This window comes from Cataglyphis hispanica, chromosome 12, assembly GCF_021464435.1.
Source record: "Cataglyphis hispanica isolate Lineage 1 chromosome 12, ULB_Chis1_1.0, whole genome shotgun sequence".
Lineage (NCBI taxonomy): Eukaryota > Metazoa > Arthropoda > Insecta > Hymenoptera > Formicidae > Cataglyphis > Cataglyphis hispanica.
In genome coordinates this window covers 141144-167173 of record NC_065965.1, presented here as the reverse complement: position 1 = coordinate 167173, position 26030 = coordinate 141144, and the positions used below count along the sequence as shown (strand labels likewise).

The window sequence follows — 26030 nt, the reverse complement described above, 5'->3', positions numbered from 1 at the left end:
ATGTCAAATTTTAAAAAATATGGTTTTCTTGAAATTATTAATTTGAAATAGATTTCTTAAGAATATATTGAGAATTCATTCATGAGCGATGATTAGTTTCACGCAAATAAGCTTCGAAAATATGCAAATGAATCATAATAAATGAATTATTCCTCGTGCACGTAGACAATGCTGACGGCGATCAGTATGAGCGCCATCGCCACCAATGGCGTGGTACCTGCCGGTGGCTCCTATTTCATGATATCGAGAAGCTTAGGCCCGGAATTTGGTGGCGCGGTAGGTATGTTGTTTTACACCGGTACTACTTTGGCTGCTGCAATGTACATCATCGGTGCAGTCGAAATCGTTCTCGTAAGTATGAGTATTTATATTTAAAATTAAAATAAAGAAGTAAAAGTATCACATAGTTTTATAGTTGTTGAGATTGATCAAATGTATATACCATGTATCGATCATTTTTATGTAAAGTGAGTGTATAAAAAATATAAATGATACCCTCATACACGCATGATCTATTTCTTAATATATCTAATGTATAATAAAAAGATAATGTATAAATATTAATTATTATTATAATAAAGACTTTTGTATAATTTTAATATGCTCTAAATATATGTTCAGAACATACTTTGCTATCTCGCTCATTTTTTTTCGGTACTTTTGTGTAGACTTATATGGCGCCGTCACTCAGCATATTTGGCGACTTTACGAAAGATGCCAACATTATGTACAACAACTTTCGGGTATATGGCACTTTCTTGTTGTTAATAATGGGAACGATTGTCTTCATTGGCGTAAAGTTCGTTAACAAGTTCGCTACAGTGGCACTGGCCTGCGTCATTTTCTCTATCCTTGCTGTTTACGTGGGACTCTTTGTGAACTTTAACGGCAACGAATCTCTGAAGTATTAAATTAATTTACGATATTAATTTTTATATTAGTATATAGTCATCAACAGTAGAAATATTGTCGCGATTATAATATTATATAGATGATTATATGATCAAATGATCACATGTATCGCAAGAGACAAGTGAATTAAAGGAAGATTGAATATTTTAAAACGGCATTTGTGTTTTAGATTGTGTATACTCGGCAGAAGGCTGTTAAAAGACATCAACGTTTTAAATGATTGTAATAAAAACGTTAGCGGCGTTTTACATGGCATTTATTGCGGTAACAGCACCCATAGTAAATGTGATCCGTATTATGCCGAGAATAATGTTACTATCGTCAACGGTATTCGTGGCTTGGCCAGCGGCGTATTCTTAGGTAAGGTTGCAATTTTTATATAAGATATATAAGATATATAAGATATATATTATTATATAAGATATAGATATGATTTTTATATAAGATAGATAAATTATTTGAAATGTTCTATTTCATGATATGCAGAAAACATATGGGATAGTTTTCAAGAAGAAGGTCAGTTAATCGCATACGGGTCCGATCCGAAGGACATGGATATTCTGTCAAGCTCGAGCTATAACCAAATTCAAGTTGATCTCACCACGACCTTTACCATTCTCATCGGTATATTTTTTCCTTCCGTAACAGGTAAGCGAATGGATTTAATACCGTTACACGATATTATACTGATATTAATATTTGTACTGTAATAATATATATTATATATTATATTATTATTTTTATTTTTATTATAATATATATATATATATATATATATATATATATATATATATAATTAATGATATTAATTTATATTTTTATTATTCGATATTAATCTATAGGTATCATGGCGGGCTCTAATCGATCTGGTGACTTAGCTGATGCCCAGAAATCTATTCCAATTGGCACAATCTGCGCGATTCTGACAACTTCTACCGTCTATCTGTCCAGCGTTCTACTCTTCGCCGGTACCGTTGATAACTTGCTATTACGCGACAAATTTGGTCAAAGTATCGGCGGTAAACTAGTAGTGGCAAACATGGCGTGGCCGAATCAATGGGTGATTCTGATCGGTTCTTTCTTGTCCACTTTGGGCGCCGGTCTTCAATCATTAACGGGAGCGCCACGATTACTGCAGGCGATCGCTAGAGATGGCATCATTCCTTTCCTGACACCGTTTGCCACCAGTTCTAGTCGAGGCGAGCCTACTCGTGCTCTGGTACTCACTGTATTGATCTGCCAATGTGGTATCCTGCTCGGCAACGTGGACTATCTGGCACCGTTGCTGTCCATGTTTTTCCTCATGTGCTACGGCTTTGTAAATCTCGCTTGCGCACTGCAGACCCTGCTGCGCACTCCCAACTGGCGGCCGCGCTTCAAATATTATCATTGGAGTTTATCGTTCTTGGGTCTGGCACTCTGCATTGCTATCATGTTCATGACCAGTTGGTATTACGCACTGCTAGCGATGGGTATGGCCGGCTGTATTTACAAGTATATTGAATACCGCGGCGCCGAAAAGGAGTGGGGTGATGGTATTCGTGGTCTGGCATTATCTGCCGCTAGATACTCGCTGCTCAGACTTGAGGAAGGCCCGCCGCACACAAAGAATTGGCGTCCGCAGATCCTAATCCTCGCCAAACTCACTGATGATCTAGTACCCAAGTATCGCAAACTATTTGCTTTTACCAGTCAGCTTAAGGCCGGCAAAGGTCTTACTATCAGTGTCAGCTGCATTGCCGGCGATTACACACAGAACTCGGGCGAAGCATTGGCAGCCAAACAGAGCTTGAAGAAGATCGCTACAGAAGAAAAGGTTAAGGGTTTTGTCGATGTTCTCGTAGCGAAGAATGTTGTCGATGGCCTAAGCTCGTTAATACAAACCACGGGGCTAGGCGGATTGAAACCCAATACAGTGATACTGGGTTGGCCGTATGGTTGGCGGCAATCAGAGGAAGAGAGAACCTGGCGAGTCTTCTTACAAACCGTGAGGAGCGTTGCGGCCGCTAAGATGGCGTTACTAGTACCCAAGGGCATAAACTTTTTCCCAGACTCCAGCGAAAAAATAATTGGCAATATCGACGTTTGGTGGATCGTACACGATGGCGGTCTATTGATGTTGCTACCGTTCTTGTTGAAACAGCATCGTACCTGGAAAAATTGCAAAATGAGGATTTTCACGGTCGCGCAAATGGAAGATAACTCTATACAAATGAAGAAAGATCTAAAGAAGTTTCTGTATGATCTGAGAATTGAAGCCGAAGTCGAAATCGTCGAAATGGTAATTTGGTTCTACAATACATATAATTTAGATATCAGGAAATATTATATTCTTCAGGAAATTTTAACACATTAAAAATTTTTAATGAAGAAAAATTTTTGATAATGCGATTACTTTCACAAATTAAAATTCCGCATTTTGATTTATTTATAGACGAATACCGACATTTCTGCCTACACATACGAACGTACTCTGATCATGGAGCAGAGAAATCAGATGCTGCGCGAACTACAACTGAACAAGAAGCAGTCGCTAGGAGTGGTGAGTGTTGCATGTGAAACAAAGGGGGAAAACTGCTTATGGTATTATATATATAAATATATACATATTATATATATATATATATATATATATATATATATATATATGTAATACTGAAATAACATGGTGAAAGACGGTGATACTGATCGGTGTGTGTCTGTTTGTTGCGTGCTCGTCACGGATAAAGGTGCAGTCATTGGTGGACTTCAACGAGGTACCCGCCGAGGAAAAATTACCTCTGGTTTGTCAGATAACCCTCGGAATTCCATGTATGCCTTTCTATCCCCTCATCATTGCTCCATTACACCGATGATTTTATATTTTGTATTCCTTTCTCCTATTTCCACAATATTATATAACGGTCTCATTCCTCTTCGACGATCATACGTATGATAAATAATATGTCATAAGAGAGAAGAAATTGTCGCGGGGTTGCTATTGATATCTTACAAATATGGCGAAATACTTTGGAGACTGTTACAGAGTTATACTTACAATTAATTCATGAAGCTAAGAACATTATGATTGAAAAATTAAAAGCTTGCGAAAATATAAATTTCTGATTTCTAAAGATAAAATAGTTTATAATGTGATGAAGTTTGTAAATGATTTACGATAATAGATGAATCAAAAAAAGCTTAACGAGCATCAACATTTGAATAACTTTATACATTTGAATTGTCAAAATTAAAAACTAAAAATTAAAAATCAGTTTACTCGAATTTTTCAAAATTTTTCAAAATTCTTGAATATTCTTTTTTTATTTCTTTTTTTAATATTTTCCTTTTATTTATTTCCTTTATTTTGTTATTAGCGCCTGGCAACGGTTTACTTCTTTCTGTCCATCATGATCTCAGGAATTTTCCCTCAGTTTCGGCTTAATTGGCACGATTGCTTACATAGATAGTATTGATTTGGCGACCATAGTGCTTTAATGCTAGATTATTAGTCTCATCTTTCGTCTTCCGCTATTCGGGACACAGTGCTTATCGCACGCGTTGCTTATTTGCGTTGCCGTGATACAGGTACAGGCAATCGTGGACCACCACCATAACGTCGACGCCAAAATACCGACAAAGGTGAGATTCCAGGAGCCGGGCAATCAAAACGTGACCGATGATACGAAGGAGAAACTGATGCAGGAAACCGAGTTGAACAATAAAGAATCGGATGTCACCGAGAACGCGAACGAAAAAGAAGAGGCTAAGGAAAACAATGACGAAGAGACAAAAGTTATCGGCGGTTCGCCCAAAGTAGAGAACAAGGAAAACACAGAGAAAGAAGAGAAGGACTGTAATGCGCAGGAGAACAAGAATCAGAGTCCGGAAGTTAAAAAACCCACGATTACACCGTGAGTTGCACGATGATTTTTCCAATTTTAACGTTGGTACTTGTTTCTTAACAAACATTTCTGTAATAGCGACGAGAGCGATGTAAGGCGTATGCACACGTCTTTGAAGTTGAATGAGGTAATCCGAAAAATGAGTAGCGAAGCTCAGCTGGTTATTTTGAATCTTCCTGGACCACCACGGGACACTAAGATGGAACGTGAATCTAACTGTATCCTTTTTTTTCAATAATCTTGAAAAAATATCATTCAGAAAAATAATATGGTGGTAGCTTTTATTATAATTCAACAAATTAGTTATATAATTTAATAAATACCAGAATATCTTTTCTCACCATTGACTCCGAATAAATTTTAGAAAACTAAATTAGTAAAAAACATCAGTAGTAAATTTTTAAATAATAATAAAAAAGAGAATTATATTAATTAAATTTTCTTGACTGCTGAAAACTAGATATGGAATTCCTTGAGGTGCTTACCGAAGGTTTGGAAAGGGTACTGATGGTGCGGGGTAGTGGACGTGAAGTAATCACCATCTATTCGTGAACTAAAGTGACGAGAATTGATGCCGCTGTCTTGCGAAAGCAGAGCTCTAGTTTATTTCTCAGTGACCTAAACGACAACTTCAGGAACACACTGTTCTTGTGCCATTGTCTGCGCAGTTACTTGCGTCGCGCGCTCTGAAAATCATGAGAAGAGAAATCTATAATCATAAGAGAAGAGAAATGATAATAATGATGAGGATGATGACGGTCGTCCGTCTATGTCAGAAATGGAAAACGAAGCTTTATTGAAGCTGATTTATCGCGCGAACAGGGACGACCGATTATCGTCTGATAACGAAACCAAAAAAGCGATGATACCAAAGGATAAGATTCTTTTAAATGGATTTTTGGACGCGTTTGTTTATGTGTGAGATATGTACATGTCAGGGTCGCAGCGAAGACTGTTCAGTTTTAAATTCGACAACCTTGTCAAATTCAGTCGAGCTCGCCGGACGACTGTAGTTGACTATTGTAGTTGACTTGTACTATTTAGAAATCGCCGGAGCAAAAACTATAGCTCAATAACACGAGTTCTGCGTAAACATCACTTTGATTCAATTCCTTTGCAACTGACAGCTAAAATCATGTCTAGAATGAACGAGAGAACAAAGATGAAAGTGGTAGAAAAAAAAAAGAGGTAAAAAATTTGAAAATCAAAATTTGGTCCGAGGCTAAGGTCGAAGCATCTACGAAACCACTGCCAGACTACTTTCTAAATGCTTCGCGTTTAACCAAAGACGCGAAAGGCTCATTTTTCTATACACATTGTCGTTAATAGGAAAAGAATAAGAGTAGGTACATATATAATTTTATTGCTTGATAGAGGTGAACTTAGAGTAGCCTAGGATAGCGCTGACTTTTATTATGATTACGTATATGTATTTGATAATAGAGATAGACGACGCGAGGATGTCGCAAGTATTATTGCATTTCCTCCGGGGATTCAGGCTCCCGCTCTCTTTTCCAGTTTCGCGCGAAAATTTTGCACACACACACATATATATGTGTGTGTGTGCGTGTATGTGCGTGGGCGTGTCGTGCGTGCGTGCGTGCGTGTGTGCGGTGCGTGCGTGCGTACGCGCGCGCGCGCGCGCGCGCGTGTGTGTGTGTGTATGTGTGTATGCAAATACACGTACATACATGCGCGCGTTGTATCGTCTTTAAGGCCTACCGGTCCAAGATGCCACTACCACTTGCTAATCGATAACACCAAGTGAAGTTGAATCATGACGCAAAAAGCGCAACTCAAAAAACCCAATGCCAAAATGCGCGTCGGTCCTTACCGAGTCTCATCGAAGGATTATATATATATATATAATCCTTCCTATCCTAATTATATATATATATATATATATATATATATATATATATATGTATATGTATATGTATATGTATATATATATACAGGATGTCCCAAGGCACGTATGACAACGCTCGTGAGCAGGTAGAGCACAGTAAACTGAACAGAAAAGTCCTTTATCATTTTGTCCTATAACGCTTAATAAAGGAGTTGTTATTGAGTAAAATCTGATCAATTATCGCTGATCTTTAGCCGGGCGCACGTCGGTGAGCCGCGCTGAAAGCTGAGCGTTCACGCATACTACCAAGCGCGCGGTTCACCGACATGCACCTGGGTAAAGATCGGCGACGATTGACTAGACTTTATTCAATAATAACTCTTTTATTAAGCGTTATAGGACAAAATAGTAAAGGACTTTTCTGTTCAGTTTACTGTGCTCTACCTACTCACGAACGTTGTCACAGGTGTTCGGGGACACCCTGTATATATAGCGTTAGAATATAAAATAATTCTAATCGCATTAAGTGTCATATGCGTGTCATGTTCCGCGCGTAGCCTCATTTCCGGCCGCGCTTAATTTTGATAGGCATTATCCAATATATCTAATTAACCAATGAGCGCAAAATATACGTGTCTTTCTCAGTCCTTTTAGCATCGCTGAGAAATCAACAGTTTTATTAAATTCCCCATTAGATTCTGATAAGTTGATTTGATGCCAATGAAAAGAAAGACAAGAAAACTAATTTTATTGAAATCATCTTCCATCTCTAAAATAGTCAACATTAATTCTAATTTTTAGCTAATTGATCCGACATTATATTTAGCACACTGTAAAATCGAGAAGTTACTTTTATTTGAATTGATTTTAAAATTAACAAACTTTATTTTAATTTTTTGATTGTCTGTGAAAGCGAAATTTACTATATAGCACTGAGTTATTCGAGTTTTTTTTTTTATGAACAAAAATCTTGACGGAAGGGTTGAGAAAGAAGAATTGAAATATAAAATTAGCGTTCAATATTTATCGATATATTGCTTAATCAGTGTCTGTGAATTATATTATGCTAAGGATTACACGAGATTACGCATCGCGTCTTCTCAAATTTCTGCAAATATTAATAATAAATTCTTGCAACTAATGAAATAATAAAAGATACGATAATTAAGAGTTGTTTGAGCACAGGACATACCGAAACTATCGCCTTTTTTCGATTATGAAAATATCGAAACATCGTAGAAAATGATTATTCTATATTCAAGAGATCAATCAAGTGATTTTAAATAACAAGGACAGAATTTAGAAAAATTTAATTTTTTATATAATATAGATAAATACAAATTTTTTTTTAATAGTTTTGAAATTTATTGCATATTTTTGTAATATCATACAAATATATGTATAATGAGAATTGAAGATTATTAAATCTCAAGTGACAAATTATGCTATTTGGAAAAGAAACAAAAGCGCGATAGTTTCAGAGCATCCTACACATATGTACATTCACATTGTTCATTGTAAAGTGCACGCACTGTTCTGCAATACTAATAAGTTAGAGAAAAAGAGGAAAAAGAAATAAGAAGAAAAGAAAAACATAAAAATATTAATTATATATCTATGAAAGTGTATCGAATTAAAGCGCGTGAATCGATATCGCCATTGATTCTTTAGTCTAGATAAAAAGAAATATTTACATTAATGAAGAGAGAATATATATATATGTGTGTGTGTGTGTGTGTGTGTGTGTGTGTGTGTGTGTGTGTGTGTGTGTGTGTGTGTGTGTGTGTGTGTGTGTATGTGTGTGTGTGTGTATGTGTGTGTGTGTGTATGTGTGTGTGTGTGTGTGTGTGTGTGTGTGTGTGTGTGTGTTGGGTAGGTGTGTGTGTGTGGGTGTGTGTGTGTGTGTGTGTGTGTGTGTGTGTGTGTGTGCGCGCGTGTGTGTGTGTATGTTTGTGTATGTATGTATATTTCATAGCTAAGTTGTTTCACTTTTATCGGACGCAAAATCGCGTTGGATACGCTGAAATGAGAAGAAAGAAAGAGACATCAGCGAAAAGCGTTTCGATTTAATTCATGAAATAATCATAAGTAGCGAAATGTGCTCGCATTTCAACACTACAGTTTGACACAGATATATATCTATAAGCAATATATATATATCTTTTACCGAGTGCAACAGACGAATATCTGCAATAGAGCTGGATACATATAGGCTCTATATAATGTGTATAAACACATAATGTACACTTAAAAAATTATTACTCTCTTTCTCTCTCCACATATCTCTCTCTCTCTCTCTTTGTCTATCTCTATCTCTCTCTCGTCCATGATATTTGCGATATATACTTTATAATTTTATTACGTTACCTATCGATTGCATATATTTTATGTGTACTTATCTTACTCGATAGGCATTGGGGCACTGCATAGTTTATACGAGAAATGTTAACATTATGAGAAAGTTTATTGCAAATATGAATCGATTGTTGCTGAATAAATCGCCAATACATACACGTTGTACATACACACATAGATAAAGAAAAAAAAGGAAAAGAGAAATGTGACCGCGCGTTTATTCATAAGGCGTTTAAAGAAGACGAATAATAAAAAAAGACGAAAAAACGAGGAGCATCATCTTTTTCATAGATCGAACAGTATTGCAGTGTATTCTGCTGCCGCTTTATATTTTATTATGTCGTATTTACTTTAAATGCACAATGACCAGATGCACACAAACGTATGTGTGATATATCTAGAGTATATACAGATGTATATTATTTGTAGCTGGTGAGAATGAAAGTGATTGATAAATTTGAAGAAACTCAGAGTCCGGCGGTTCCGATTAATCTAATATAACGCAGTCTGATAAAGCCTGTATCAGATTACACATTAAAAATTGAAGATTGGAAAGATTGGAATTTGACTAATAGAAGGGACTAAAAATGTCCTGATTGGTCAAATTTCAATCTTCAATCTTCAATCTCAATCATAGTCTGATACGAACTTTACAAACGCAATTCACATCATTCTCGTTCTACTCGATTCATATGTTATTGGCAACAGCGGAGATGCGTCCACGGTTTGCTTTGCGGAAACAGAACAATACGTTTTCTGAATAGTATCTTTCCATTTCCAAGAATATTCTTCATCGTAATCGCATTATAGAAAATAGATTGCAAAAGACTGAATATAAGCCAGCGGTGGCGACACACACACATTGTGAAGATCAATGTATGTGATCCGTTGCGAATAAATAAAAATGCGCACAATACTTTGGCTATAAAGAAGTCCTCAATATATTGCAAAATAGAAGCTAAGGTAGTTATTGTGGACGATGTGTGAAAATGAAAAGCAAACCGCGGCGTAACCACTTTACCTATTGATCAGGAGAGAATGTTTGAAAGTTTACTCATTATCAGAAATATTGTTCTGTTTCTGCAACTTATTCCGAACATGATAAGCAAAACTGAAAGAATACCTATGAAAATTTTATTTATCGAAATTAGTTATAAAATATCTTCATGTTTTTACGGAATATTTTTAAAATAGTCTTAGAAAGTTATTAGAACATTCTAATTGTCGGAAATAATTATTCCGATATTCTTAAAGTAATTGGGGAAAAATCTTTTTGCAGATATTATATCTCTCATTGCACTTTGCACTCTGTTTTTAAACATAAATTTCGAGTGATTTTCGATACTCGGCTGTTTCGAATAACATAATAATACCAGCGAGCTTGGCATTTGTCGAGATATTTATGCGGCATTTGCGCGGCGCATTCCGTTTATAAAATGGAACCGCGCTCTGGATTTAAATCTCTAGGCTGTGAGATGCGAGCTAAGCAGCAGACAAACTTGCTCGAAACCTCAATCATATGTGTCAAATCAAGTATAAATCTACTTTTAACCTATATTGTATAACCGATCAATCCTCTCATCAAAATAGAAGGAATACACGACTATAATATTTACTTTTCACTTCAAAAACTGCGACGATTTTTTCTGCCCTTGAGACTCGAATAATAAAAAAGATATATATATATATTTATTAATTCCCCTACACGGGAAGAGAAAAAAAAAGAAATATTGATCTAGAGAAATAAAAAGATGTTATTATAAATATACATACAGAGAGTGGACTGAAGCGGTGAAAGTGGATATTGACAAGAGAGCTATGCGAATTTGGAATAATTTTTTCTTCAATAACATTTTTTCAATAACATTTATATTACTTCATTTATACTTTTTTTATAGTATTTTACTGTTTTTTATATTTATTAAACAAATAAAATAAATAAAGTTTTTTTTATATTTTAATGCTTATAATAACTCATTGATTATACTTAATTTTAATCTTAAAAACTAATGCTTACTAGAATTGCTTGAAATTTTCAGCAAGAAAAATTTAATCTCAAATTCGTCGACGCATCTCTGATATAGATCTCCGCTTTCCTGGTCCATACTAAGTATACATGGTGTCTGCTTTCTCTTGACAATAGATACTACAATAGATCACTTATGAAATGTATTTGAGAAACAAATGGAATGTAACTTTGCTGATAAAGATACATGCATTTTAAAAACATTTAAATAGAATTAGATATCAAGAATATATATGTAATTATATATTCTATACTGGCATGAAAATCGATAATTGTACGTTTCTGACTTGAAGTCTTTGTGTGCGCTTAGTCCATTTTTAAGGCAATTTAAAGTTTACTTCGCAAAAAATGCAGTTTTCGGCCGCACGTAACTGTCGTTAGGAGGAAGTTGCACAAGACACCCTGTACATATGAGATACGAGATAATATATTTGTAGATACAGAGTTTAATCATCTGAATAGTATATAGAGTCAATACTGTGAAGAGCCTGTAACTTACCTATACTCTTAGATAATAGACTGTAATACTTGTAACTGATTTACGAAAGATGAACTATATGAATGAAAAAAAAAATATATACTACGAGAAAATCGATTAAATAAATAAATGATATACCTATATGATCAGAATGTTGCGCCGATCTATCGTTTTGTCACTCCCTTATATTTCTCTTTTTTATTATCATATCTATAATATTTATATATAATTATTGTTTAGTCATTCTCTTTTTATTTCAATTTTAGATGTTTATTTCAATATTAGATATTTGATTCTATTTTTATTTTATAATCTAGAATTTTAGATGTTTGATTTTAAATATTTTTGTACAAAAAGTTATAAGAGTTAGTTGTGCGGTTACTAATAATTTCTTAAAGATATTGTTGACATAAAAATGCATAATTTTAAAATATTTTAAGCTTAGGTTGATTATCGAAGTACTCTACTTTCATATTAAATTTTCCCATTTGATTGAAAAAATAAAACTTTTCATCGTGTCTATAGATAGAACATAAGCATCGTGTCTATAGATATACATATACCTTCACATGTATATGTTGTATGACAAACATATATACATGCGAAGGTATATTTTTCACAGCATGATGCTTGATAAGCAAATGGCACGCACGCGCCTTTCGAGCACTTACTCACAAGACGGAGACAACTATGGCCGAATTTACGTCGTACATTTGATACGCGTATCATCAGATATTATATTCGTAAAAGGCAGCCGTATCAACCAGGGTTGCAATTAAATCAATTCTTAATTTAATTCACAAGTAAATCATAAATCAATTTTTAATTATTAATTACAATAAGATTTAATTCAAATTTGTTTCGTGAATTACACAGGCTTTAATTCACAAATCAATTTTGAGTCGTGAATTACACCGGCTTTAATTCATAATTCAAATTTGATTTGTAAATTATATAAGTTTTAAATCATAATTCAAATTCGATTGGTGAATTACACAAGTTTTAATTCATAATTAAAATTTGATTCATGATTTAAAATCGATATAATTCACAAATCAATTTTGATTTATGATTTAAAATTTGTCTAATTCATAAATCAATTTTGAATTGTGATTTAAAGACTGAATAATTCACAAATCAATTTTTATTTATAATTTAAAATCTGTATAATTCATAAATTAAATATGATTTGTGATTTAAAGCTGATATAATTTACGAATCACGTTTAATTCGTGATTTAAAGCTGGTACAATTCACAAATTAATTTTGATTTATGATTTAAAATCTATCTAATTTATAAAACTATATTGAATTTTAATTTACAAAGCCTTAATTCACAAATCAATATTAATTTATGAATTGAAATTAAAGTAAACTATAATTATATATTTAATTATTGTATATATCTATCTATTTATCTATCTATCTATCTAAAAATATATATATACTATATATATATATATATATATATATATATATATATATATCAGGATTTAACATATATAGGATATACATATATATATATATATATCCTATATATATTTAAAATGTATATATAAAACATTTCTACTTATCGTGGACACAAGAAATAATAATATGCACTTATTTAAAATTAATAATACAACACATTTAAATGACAGTTCTATATCAATTTTGATTTCGAATGTATGGTAGATAAAATCGTATGTACCATATTATAGCAAAAAGTAGCTAAAATTCGATATTGACGAATGTGTATATTTCTTGTAGTTTGAGTATAAGAAATTGCGTGGAATATTACAATTTAATCATAGCTACAGTGTATACATGTATTTTTGAATTTCTGTTGCCTTATTACTGAGAATTTCCGAATTTTGTGAATCAAAATGATTAACTTTTAGCAGTGACAATATGTCAAATTCAACTTCACAACACAAAATTTTATTTATATAAATAAAAGAATTTACTTGCACTGAGTGGTTCAGAATATCAAAATAAAAATAAAAACAGTTAATAATCACAAAATATACAAGATTTTTAACTATTTAATTGATAAATTTAATAATTCGTCATGTCTCTGAGGAGCGTGAAATATGACATTGTTTTGAATTTTTTATAAGTTGACCAGATTGCACGCTCTATACATGAGGCCTATTGGATAGCGTAGGTTAAAACTGCATGAAAGGCTGTCAATTTCAAATGGACAGCAATTACATATCTTATATAACTCAAAATTTGCTATAAGTTCATTCCAGCTACTTCGCACTATTTCCGTCTCTCTCATTCTTTTCAGCTGAGCGATGTTGCCATATTTTCACAGTGAATTTCGCATCATATTGGATGATATGATCAATTTCATCGAATTATATCTTCGAATTAATTATCGAATTAATATCTTGTTAACCAGTCAGTACTTGTTAAATATTATTTAATCAAATATTTCCTCTATATATAAACTACACTTGAGAGGTTCCGTGTCTGGGTGGCGGAGGGAGGGTGGTCTTAAATGTGCTCGAGCGAAAACACATGGGGTGCAGGACCAAAGAGGAAGACAAAGTTTTAGAAGGGAGGAGAAGGAATAAGAGCGGAGAGAGAAGTCTAGATGAGAATGAAGAGAAATAAGATGGACAGAAGATGAAGAATTTAGAAGGAGTAATGGATTTTATCAAAACCGGATCAAGATCCGCTCGGCGGATCGATCAAAAGTACTCAGATCGAAAACCATCGAAAATGTTAATAAAAGATGTCAACTCAATAAAGCTAACAAATAAAAGGCTCACGGCAAAATCGCGCAAAAGTCAAATTCAGGATCAAACAATAAATCAGTAAGTCACCGAATCTGGAATCAAAAGAAATATGCTCGTCGAATCATCCGGAAATCTGGTCCGAAAGATTATCACTTTCATCGGCACTCATCAAAGAGACAAGAAATCGCGCGAGAAATCAAATCAATCGATCGGCGTCGAAATCGATAAATTCCAGATCCATCCGTCAGATCAAACATCGTTTTCGTCGTCGACTCAAAATCCGGCGAAAATCGAAAAAGACACTCAAACAAGATCGATCCGGGCATCGGCAAGATCAGGATCAATCCAGCGTCGATCGAGATCAGGCGATCTTTTCGAAATCAAAATAAACTTTGAATCAGAGATCGACGTCGACATCCGGATCCACGAAACCCGTCGTCATTTCAAAGGTCGATCAGAAGATCCGGAAATCCAGCGTCGGATCAGAGGCGCAAACAACGTCAGGATCGGAAATCCTCGATCAGTCCGCGCTCGATCCGCTTGCGCGGCATCGAAATAAATCCGGTCGGCGTCGAGATCGTCAGATCACTTCCGGATCGAACAAATCGGCGCGCGGCAAAGATCCGCTTGCGTCAGAATCGATCTTGCGGAATCCAGAAACAAAGGCGGCATCCACGGCGACTCCGGAAATCAAAATCGCTTCGGCGCGGATCGGTCGAAAGATCGAATCAGCGTTCGAAAAATCAAAATCGGCGCTCGTCGGATCGTCGATATGGATCGGACAATCAAAAGACAACAAGGACAAAATCAATAAAAAAATCCGTCGCTCAAAATCATCCGGAAAGATAAGGATCTTTTTGAAAGGATCGTCGGTCGTCGGCTGCGCGCGCATCAAATGCTCGTCGGTTTTCAGCGATCTCGGATCAACTCGGCGAAATCGAAATCGTCTGAAATCAAAAATCGTCAGGCAGTTTCAATCACTTCCGTCGATCGCGGAAATCCGGTGCGTTTCAAACAATATCCGAAAAAGTTTCGCTTCAAGATTAGGACGGGATAGGAGAGGGGCTGAGAACTATATAAAACGGATAATTGTAAAAGCATAAATGTATTTGAGTATTTGTGTAATATTGAATCCCCTTTGGGGGGGAAATAAAGACGCTATTCTATTCTATTCTATAAATTACACTTCTGTAAATTTTAAACAAATATTATTTCTATTTGAATATTATTTCTATTTGTTTTGGTCATTTGAATCGACGTGGTCAAACGTTTTCCAGAAAATCACGGGTTAATTTGCTGCAAATTAAAATCCTCATAACTTTTAATCGCTTCAGTGAATCGACTCAAGATTTTTTTATAAATTTTTAAACATATGTAAGAACATTTTGTATAATTTTGGTTAAATTTCTAATATTCAAAAATAAGTACGAAACATCTTTAAGATCTATCTAATTTATAAATCAATATTGAATTTTAATTTACAAAGCTTTAATTCACAAATCAATATTAATTTGTGAATTGAAATTAAAGTAAACTATAATTACATATTTAATTATTGTATATCTATATATCTATCTATCTATCTACAAATATACATATATATATATATATATATATATATATATATATATATATATATACATATATATATGTACCCTGATAGCAAAATGTTAGCAGTATGCTAGCAGTATGCCAGCAAATTCAATCATGACTTTGCAGCATGCAATATATGCAAGGCATTTTTATATTAAATTAATGATATTTTATTAATTTGGGTGTTTACGACAAGTAATCGGATTTCCAATCGGATCGAGCAGTAGTACTCAATCTTATTGAAAAATCCCCTAGATTAATCGGATCATGTTTGTACTGTCTCAGCAATAATCGGATTAGATTTGAGATTTAATAAATCGTGAGGAATAAGTTGTAAAAAAACATAAGTTTAATAAAAGTAGAGAAATATATACGTACCTCATTATTATTTTAAACTACATTATTTTAAATTTAACACTTCATTTTTTCTAAAAGATTTATTAATAATAAAAGTATATATGTTTTACTAATAAAATTCTGGAAAGAAATAAATTTTTCATAACCTTATTGTATTAATTGCTATCTACAACTTAAATAAAACAACATTTTTTCAAAAACAATTTGAAGACACAGATATAAGTGCAAATAAGAATAAATACATTGAGCAAGATCATTTTGGTAGGTATATTAAAAGTGAAAAAAAATTGTTAGTTAAGGAAAGTTAATTCAATATATATTTTTTATTTAGTTATTGTGCAGATATTAAAAATAAAAAATCATTATATTATTTCAATAAATATATTTTTATGATTTTTGGAAAATTATAAGTTAGAAAAAAATTTTTTTTCAGTTTTATGATATATGAATATTATATATGTATATGTATTTTATGATATATATACCAAAATAATCTTACTCAATGGCAATGGATCTATTTGCACACTCTTAGCTGTATCTTCAAACTACTTCTGAAAAAAATATCATTTTATTTAAGTTATAGCAATTAATACAATAAAGTTATGAACAATTTATTTTCCATTTTATCAGTAAAACGTATATACTTCTATTATTAATAAATATTTTAGAAAAAATAAAGTGTCAATATTTATAATAATATAGTTTAAAATAATAATGAGGTATGTACCTATTTCTCTACTTTTATTAAACTTATGTTTCTTTACGATTTATTCCTTACGATTTATTAAATCTCAAAATTAATCCGATTATTGCTGAGACAACGCAAACATAATTCTTTTATATAAGGATTAATATAGGGGATTTTTTTATATAAATTGATTGAATACCTGCTTGGTCCGATTGGAAATCCGATTACTTGTCGTAAATACAAATTAGTAAAATATCATTAATTTAATATAAAAATGACTTGCATATATTGCGTGCTGTGCGGCAATCGTGATAAATCAGTTTCCTATTATGCGTAAGTAAATGTAACTTTTTGTATCTATTTATATATTGTAAAGATTATTATGTGAATTTTCGATTAGATTTTATGTGAAGTTAAAAAAACATATTAGAATCCGATATTCATCATAATTTACTTAGAGCATGTATATATATATATATATATATATATATATATATATATATATATATATATATGCTCTAAGACAATTTATAACAGATAGCTGTCAATTTCAATGCATGCGTACAAAGGACAAATAGGACTCTATATCTTTTTCTCTCGCACACATTTTAGATACACTTTTGTTCCAGCATTCCCTCTCCAGGTATATGTGCTCTAATGGCCCTAGCACATTCGACGCGATGAGCGATGCGCGACGAGAAAATGAAAATTTATTTTCCTATATTCACACTGAACACGATTGAACGCGAGCGACAAGCGATAAGCGACGCAACGATTTCAAAATCTCCGAATTTTTGGCAAATCGCTCCAGTTTTCTTTGACAATAAAGTTAACGATTAATTAATATGCAAATTAATGTATACATATAACTTAACTTGTCACAAATTAAATACAAAAAAAAAATACTTATAATAATAAAAAGTTATATATAATATAACTAACTAATTGTAATAATAAAAATAATACTAATTTAATGAGCAAAAACTTACTGTTATATTTTCTATATCTTCAAAATTCTTTTTTACATAATTGTGGTCTATTGATCGATAGCGTGGAAAAAAGGTTTTTTAGCGACAAAGACAAATACTTGACGCAGTCACTATCACATAACAAATTGATGACTTTACAATGTATATTTGATAAAAAAATATTTTGCGAGCAATGAACTATTTTGCCATATATTGTTAAAATTTTACTGTCAAAAATTAACGAGCAAAAGATAGCGCGCCACTTTTTTATCGAATTAGTAATAGAAAAATTCGTAACAGAATCTTTCTAATCTAGAATCTAGATTAGTAATAGAAAGATTCTCAAAGATTCGAAGGGGGAGAGAGAGAGAGAGAGAGAGAGAGAGACGTTATTTCTGCCATTTTTTTTTTGATTAAATTATAAGGATAATTTTGCGTGAGTCGGTGATTTGAAGGTGATTGTTGTTTACATATACTGGCAGTTCCTTTAATGTCTCTCCCTTTGTTTCAAGCATGGCGCCCAATCGCGATTTGTTTTTGATCGACGCAGAGCGCGTTCTTTCGCCGAGCGCGGTATTACGAAATCATATGTTTTCTCTGTATAATTTATAGTTATCGCTAGCTTTCGCGCATCGCGTGCGACGAAACTAGAAATTTGGATTCGTATGATGTTAGCCGACGACTAACACTTTTTTTAAATAATTATGTGTGAAATTGATTGTATTTCGTTTGTAGATGATTGTAGTGCATTTATTTTCGTTTGTTAGTTCATAATTAATTTTTAATTAATTATTTGACTGTAGACCATGAAACTAGCCGACATGTACTATAAAATTACAAAAATAAATGTGAAATCGATCGTATTTCGTTTGTAGATGATTGTAGTGCATTTATTTTTGTTTGTTAGTTTATAATTAATTTTTAATTAATTATTTAAAGTTTGAAATATACCAAAGTACATGCATGAACAGGAAGCACGCGCGTAGGAGAGGGATCGAAGGCCCCCCCTTACACCCCTCGCCATCCGGGTGTATGGCGCGTGTGTGCGCGCGCGCGCTTCCTGTCCACGCATACATAAATAAAAATAATTTTAAGAAATGAATAAATGTTTATTTGTCATCATATCGTTCCAGTTTTCAGCGCAAATAGCGCTCCATATAATATAAGGCAATCAAAAGACGGAATAAAACGCGGAAATCTAGTTACTATTCTCTTCCGCGTTTCCGCGCTGCATGTAATAGCACCCTAAGGCAGTAACCAATCAATCTTTTGCTTTTATGTAAACTTGTAAGTTGATTGGCTTACCGTCACTGCTTTTTGCCGCGCGACAAGTTGCTACATCCTGTGTGCACAAGCCATAATGCTTCTATAATCCATAATTTCATGTGTGTGCGTGTGTGTATGTGTGACATTGTGATGTAATAAGAGCACGTAACCTTATTTCTAGAAAAATTTGGAGGATTAGTGTTTATAATATTCTGAGATTTATTTAATCATCAAAAGAAATCATGTCGCGGTATAATACTTTTCTTCATTCTTTATATATCAAATTCTATATATTCCTAGAATAAAATAATAATATGTCAGAAATGAAATTTACATATTAATTTCGTGCATAATATAATTTTAACATGAAAGTTACAAAAACTTTTTTTATTATAATAAAAAGCTTATCACAGTGAAAGTAGCTAGAGCTCTTGTATCATACATATTTACGTTCCTCAAGATGTTGAGACTTAATATTCATGCAAATCTTTTGAACAATTTTACCAATGCATGAATTTAAATTATAAAGAAGCAATATTTCTATATTAACCAATGTTTAGAGAACTGGCAATAGCTTTATGTAATTATTCTTGCAACTTATTCTAGAGTACCAGACATTCCAGACACTTCAGCCTTGAAGGGTGGAGGAGATAGACCCATGAGCATAGTTCGTCGTATGGACCGTGAAAGAGAACGGATGCTGGGGATGACAGATGAGGAGCGTGCTTGGAGAAAGAAATGGTTAGATGCACAAAAGCTTGCTCCAGAGGAGCCGGTGACACCAGTAGGTTACTACAAAGAGATGTACAATCCGATCAGGCGATTTTACAGTGCGCCTATGAACAAAGTTCAAAATATGATGGAGCCATTTATGGTAACAACGCAAGCTTGATGAGGAAAATTTATTTAATTATAATTATATATACAATATATACAAAAATTAATAATTCCTGTCTTTTTACAGGGCCACGCGGCTGCATATGTAACACGACACATTATATCCAAAAGCATAATGAGTATTTTTGCAATCTATTGCATATATTATCACTTGAAGTATAATCCAATGGTACTGTAAATTTAAATAAAGAAATTTATTTCAAGTATTGGATGCATTGCTTTTATTTTAAAATATATATTTTATATGTATTATTTGATTTCCAGAAATGGACAAGACAAGGTGGATGGAAAATTACTGTATCAAGACCCAAGATGTATCCTGATACAAAAGATTTGGATGCTTTATATCGAACAAAGGGTAATCAGTTTTATGTGAATGGTTTCGATAAATCTCCTATATAAATTTTAGAAATATATATGCTATCTTTTATATATAGTTATTTAATTAATATAAATTAGTGTTATTAGAGGACACAATGTTATTAATAAAAACTAATATAGATACAATGTTCCATATTCTGAATCCATATTTATTACTAAATGTGCCTTACATTTAGATGATATGATATATAAATGTTGCGGTATTTTGAACGCACATTTAAAAGCAAATCACCACTTTTAGCTTAAAAATGCAACTTTATAATGGAAATCCTATTCTGAACTACATTTATAGTACATTTATGTCTTTCTCGATAAACTGCCAATAAATGTCTTAGAACAAATTTATACATAATAGCGACGCGCTACTTACGGATATTCGATATTTCGCAAGTTTGAATTATTTTATTGTCATTCCACAATTGATTTCATTAATAAAGTTATTGTAGATCAAATTTTTGTAAATAATAGAAATTTTTTACATGACAATTGCCCGTAAAATATCAAAGTTGTTTTTTACATAACAATAAGAATCGACAGGGAGTGCATTTCGTTTCGTGCATTGAGCGCATCAGGATGCGAACCCATACAGCGGAATAGCATAACGCGAGCGGAATCAATTGTAAACGCTCCGCTGTTTCATTCTATTTTCAATAGTTTTTAGCGAGTGGATTTTTGCTCGAAGAATTAAAATTCCGATCGCATAAAAAACAGAGGTGCGTAAAAGAACGGGGAGGCAGGGTATAATAGAGACAATTCGTATGATGTTAGCCGATGACTAACACTTTTTTTAAATAATTACAAAATACGTGTGAAATTGATTGTATTTTGTTTGTAGACTATTGTAGTGCATTTATTTTCGTTTGTTAATTCATAATTAATTTTTAATTAATTATTTAAATATATTTTTAATTATTTATTTAATTAATTATTTTAATTAATTTTTTAATTGTAGACCATGAAACTAGCCGACATGTACTATAAAATTACAAAAATAGATATGAAATCGATTGTATTTTGTTTGTAGTGTAACGTCTTGCCAATTTTAAAAACTATATTTTAGCTAGTAATTAAGTACCGCTTTTATCCCTACAAAATACCTATAGAATAATTATGTAATCCATTTGCTTTTATTTTAATTGATAACTAATTTCATTAATCGCTTATTATTTTAGTTCCATATGGTTATTTAGCCTAAAACCTGAATATATTTTAATCCTTTTAGTAATAATAATCGATGGCGCAAGGAATTGAGAATTCCTTGGATCGACGAATCAGGAAGCATTATTTAGAACTAGCTAGTTGTACAGCAGTGACTTTCTAGAACTAACCTGCTGATTACTTTAAGAACGAACTTGCGAGCGAGTTTCATACTCGATAATATCGATACTAATATCTAACTTTTAAGATTTTAATATTTAATCATACAGACAAATATATATATAATAATTACTCACTCTTAAATTGAGGAGTAAATGCGCCGTACTTTATGGAATCATAAAACGTATATAATAATAATTTGTTGACTATAATTTGTTGAATATTTATAATTATTTTATCTAAAACATCACATATAAAACTTTCAATACTATATCCAATACAATTATACTTTATAAATAATTAAAATCATATTAATTAAAACAGGTTATTATATAATGCGCGAATGCTTCCATAAAGAAATGATTTTAATAAAATTAATATGCTTTATTGTAGTACCGATCTTTATTGTAGTAAGCGACCATAAATATAAATTTAAGAGGCTTATATTCTATGGAATCATAAATTATATACATTGCATATAATACATATAAGTTATCTAAAATATGTATATTTTTAAACTATAGAATGCCATAACTTTATTTAAATTGCCAACTTATTATCAGAACTGAAATAAATAGAACAAATGATTCCATAAATTAATAAGCATAAATATTAACCATATTATTAAGGATTTTATATTATAAAATATTAACTAAGCTTAAGAAAAGAACGCGCATAAGAAGCCTCATATCAATGAAACCTGATATTGAGAGCGATAAGTCGAACGGACATGCGACGGCTACGACCACGAGCGCCGAAACTCAATAGTCAGATAAACATATCGATCAACAATTCTCAGAAAAATTGTTGTTAAAAATCTTTCTTCTCAGAAGTCCTCCACTGAATCATTCTAAGAACCTTCCAGAGCGCGACGCGTGTGCTGCGCACGGCCCGAAGACCCTTTGTTTCGACAGTATATAAGCCGGCGATTTCGAACCTTCGGGACAGTCAATTCGGAGCATTACGTTCAGATCATTCAGTCATAGCATTACATTCAGATCATTCAGCATTGCATTGCAGTCAATTCGGAGCATTACGTTCAGATCATTCAGTCATAGCATTACATTCAGTTCGGTCAGTCAATTAAGAGATCTTCAAGCATTCGAATCATTTATTCTTAGCTAACATTATTCATTACTAATTCCTTACTATTTCGTACAAGTATTCGCTCCGTATTATTCATTGTTCGCGTACTATTCACTATTCCATTTCGATTAATATAATTGTCGATTCAGTGTTAAGTTGTGTAAAACTAAGGAAATAATAAAAAACTTTGTGCATACATCTGTGTACTTTTATCCGGCCTACTTCATCCACGACCGAGGTCTTAAAGGACGAGAGAAGGGCTTAACAAAGTACGACCAGAACTTGAACAGAAGGAAGGATTTTCCTGCCACATCACGGTAAGTACTTACAATTACTATAAATCCCCATCTTTCCATAAATATTAGAAACTTTATTTGAATTGACTGACAACCCCTAATATCATTTAATTACCTTTTCATCCTCTAAATAATAAGAAATCCTCTGTCAAGCATTAGCATGTGGCTGACAGTTTCCAGTCAGTCAACTTTAATCTATTATCCTACTATTATTTAAAACACACCCATAATATCAATACTAAGTAAGATTTATAAATTCCATGCAAAATATATACTACTGTTGTCATTTGAACCTGACTTAATCTTGCAACACTTTGCTCTTTTTCCCGAAAATCCATCGTTGCCGAGCGCTTATGGTGCCCCTGGCGACTCCCTCCTTTCTTCCTAAATTCTGAATATAATCCTTAAACCTCGTTGCCGAGCGCTTATGGTGCCCCTGGCGACTCCCTTTTTCCTAAATTTTGACCTCGTTGCCGAGCGCTTATGGTGCTCCTGGCGACTTCCTCCTTTCTTCTTGAATTCTTTATATAACCCTTAAACCTAGTTGCCGAGCGCTGATCGAGGTGCCCTGGCGACGTTTCCTATCAATTTAAAAATCTCCCACAAGAAATGACAACAGGAGATTAAATTGAAATCAAATTTATTATCTAATTTTCTGAACACAACCCAATCCTTGAACCTAGTTGCCGAGCGCTAATTACGGTGCCCTGGCGACATTCGACCCCTTTTCTAAACCTTCCCTTTCTATCAGAAATTTAGAGTCATAATATAATCAAGTATTGATATTAAATAAAAGACCTTATTCTTTAGACAATTCTCATAATAAATTAATTCGATCTAACTAACTCTCCATTATTTAGTGTCCACTATTTGTTAACTATCCTTAATTTCTATTATAATGTTCCTTTTCAAATCTTAATTCTGTTACGGTTTCTAATTAATATATATATATATATATGTATATCTTAAGTAACAAGCCCCTTGCATATGGTGAACCCGCAATACAAGCGGACTTGCCGCTAAAACGCAACCATAATCGATATCTTTCTTTTATTAATATAATATTAAAAGTCTATTCTTTAAACCTGATTAACCTTCGAATTACATATACCTAGTTGCGTCCATATCCCTAAAATACCTAGTGAAACTTCCTAGTAACCAAATAGTTCCGCGCCTACACCATTCCCCTAGATCCACTAGATTAGTCCTAGCTCTCGGCGTCCCTGGAGATAGCCGGTGGAAGCAGGTTGCCCTATAAAAATAGAAAACAATCTTTTTCTCACTAACTGAGGTATAGAGAGAGAAAGAGCGTCGCTGAGACGTAACAGTAGGTTATTAAGCGGGGAACACACACTTTTGCATAAGCGCATAGCAATAAGCATAAGAAAATTGATTGGTTCATTTTCTTATGCATACATTTGTGGACCAATCAATTTCTTTATGTTTATGGTTATGCGCTTATGCAAAAGTGTGTGTTCCCCGCTTTATTTTCATTCATTACTAGTGCATTTATTTTCATTTGTTAGTTTATAATTAACTTCTAATTAATTTGTTTAAAGTATCAATCGTCGGCTAACATCATACGATACATCATACATAGGATGCGTTCCATTTCATCGCATTGAACGCATAGGTCGCCTGAAAATCTATAGTTCACATGACATATATTATAGATTTCCAAGCAATCTATGCGCTTTATGCATGAAACGGAACGCAATCATATTATAAAATAAAAAGAAAACTCTTTTGTAATCAATTGTATTTTGTTTATAGAGTTTTGTAGTGGATGTAAAAAGCATTGTAGTCTTTTCAAATTGTTTATAATTAATAAATAGATTTATTAAACTATACAGGGTGTCCGGAAACTTTTGACACACCGAAGTGTGAAGGTAGATTGGGCCAAATTAAGCCGAAAAGTCCTGTACCATTTTGAAAAATTCGTGATATTGTGTTATTAATTAAAATATGTGAGCTAATGAGCGCATTGGAAAGCGGTAGGCCTGTACGACGTATTACTTATGTATATCTCTTTTAGTAATGAAAGCATCATCTGAGCGAGAGGTGGAGTCACGCAGTCACCTCTTAAGGTGCCTTTTCACGCTGATGTTCGACGCTCATTTTTAGCATCAAAGTCACGTCATTAAAGTTGACACTATATTATAAAAACGTATGAAAAAAGTTTATAGCGTCGAATTTATAACGTCAATATTTGGCCAACAATACGGCTTGACGCTTGACGTTGAAGTTGAGAAAATTCAACTTCTTTTTTCTTGACGCTAGCGCGGCTAGCGTCGAGTCGAAATCACATGACCACATGCAACGAGCGTCTCATGAATTCGCAATTTTATACAAAGCATAAGCTAGCCGTGCGAGGAGGATCGATAGAGAGGTGAATATATTTTGTCTCAACTGTGGCTCCGTGACCAATGAACAAGAACTCAATATAACCGGCTTCGGCAGTTAAGGGGATAACGCATACAAGCGCGAATTGCGTAGATTCCTACGGCCACAGTTAAAACACAAAAATATATCTCTGTTTGTCGATCCTCCTTGCGCGCGCCATGGCTTCTCCATTAGTATAAATTCTATGTTAATCGTTCTCAGAGTGATTAAACCTGCTACATTCGAAAACGTCATGATATAGGCTTTAGGTACGCATTCACATGTAAGAGGTAAATTTAAATATAAATGTAAAAAGTAAAGTTTTAACTTGATAATTATTTATTGCTATATATACAAAATACATTGTTAATCAAAGACTACGAATATGTTTGCAAAATGCTGAAAATTTTTATCAGTTATATATATTGATACCCATACAACACTGAAAGATTGCAAAAATGTCGCATAGACTTTACATTGAAACATTGACTATGTTTAAGCGGGGAGCACACACTTTTGCATAAGCGCATAACCATAAACATAAAGAAATTGATTGGTCCACAAATGTA

General features: G+C 33.1%; 2 protein-coding genes across 7 annotated transcripts in view; both read left to right on the top strand.

The window, feature by feature from the left end:
• LOC126853323 (solute carrier family 12 member 6) overlaps positions 1–6353 on the top strand; it is an 86567-nt gene extending 80214 nt beyond the window's left edge. For 2 of the 6 annotated variants that reach the window (XM_050598940.1, XM_050598939.1), the window contains exons 5-14: positions 166–351; positions 669–904; positions 1082–1272; positions 1399–1560; positions 1755–3193; positions 3347–3454; positions 3642–3695; positions 4480–4805; positions 4875–5014; positions 5257–6352. In XM_050598940.1, the coding sequence (XP_050454897.1) occupies positions 166–351; positions 669–904; positions 1082–1272; positions 1399–1560; positions 1755–3193; positions 3347–3454; positions 3642–3695; positions 4480–4805; positions 4875–5014; positions 5257–5348 (2934 nt within the window). In that variant the 3' untranslated portion in view covers positions 5349–6352. Of the gene's footprint in view, positions 1–165; positions 352–668; positions 905–1081; positions 1273–1398; positions 1561–1754; positions 3194–3346; positions 3455–3641; positions 3696–4479; positions 4806–4874; positions 5015–5256 lie in introns of all 6 variants that reach the window. The other 4 variants (XM_050598938.1, XM_050598941.1, XM_050598937.1 and 1 more) reach the window with 4 other exon arrangements.
• A 12865-nt stretch (positions 6354–19218) lies between these two features.
• LOC126853345 (uncharacterized) lies at positions 19219–20515 on the top strand. The gene is made up of 4 exons (XM_050598994.1): positions 19219–19352; positions 19709–19976; positions 20067–20168; positions 20264–20515. Exons 1-4 carry the CDS (start codon positions 19345–19347, stop codon positions 20399–20401), a joined length of 516 nt encoding a protein of 171 aa, XP_050454951.1. The 5' UTR covers positions 19219–19344; the 3' UTR covers positions 20402–20515.
• The last annotated feature ends 5515 nt before the right edge of the window (positions 20516–26030 follow it).

What these genes read in the sequence shown, in the direction of transcription:
- LOC126853345 (XM_050598994.1), top strand. An exon ending in ATATGATGGAGCCATTTATG is followed by an intron (nt 19,977 to 20,066) that starts GTAACAACGCAA and finishes GTCTTTTTACAG; the next exon opens with GGCCACGCGGCTGCATATGT. An exon ending in ACTTGAAGTATAATCCAATG is followed by an intron (nt 20,169 to 20,263) that starts GTACTGTAAATT and finishes TTTGATTTCCAG; the next exon opens with AAATGGACAAGACAAGGTGG.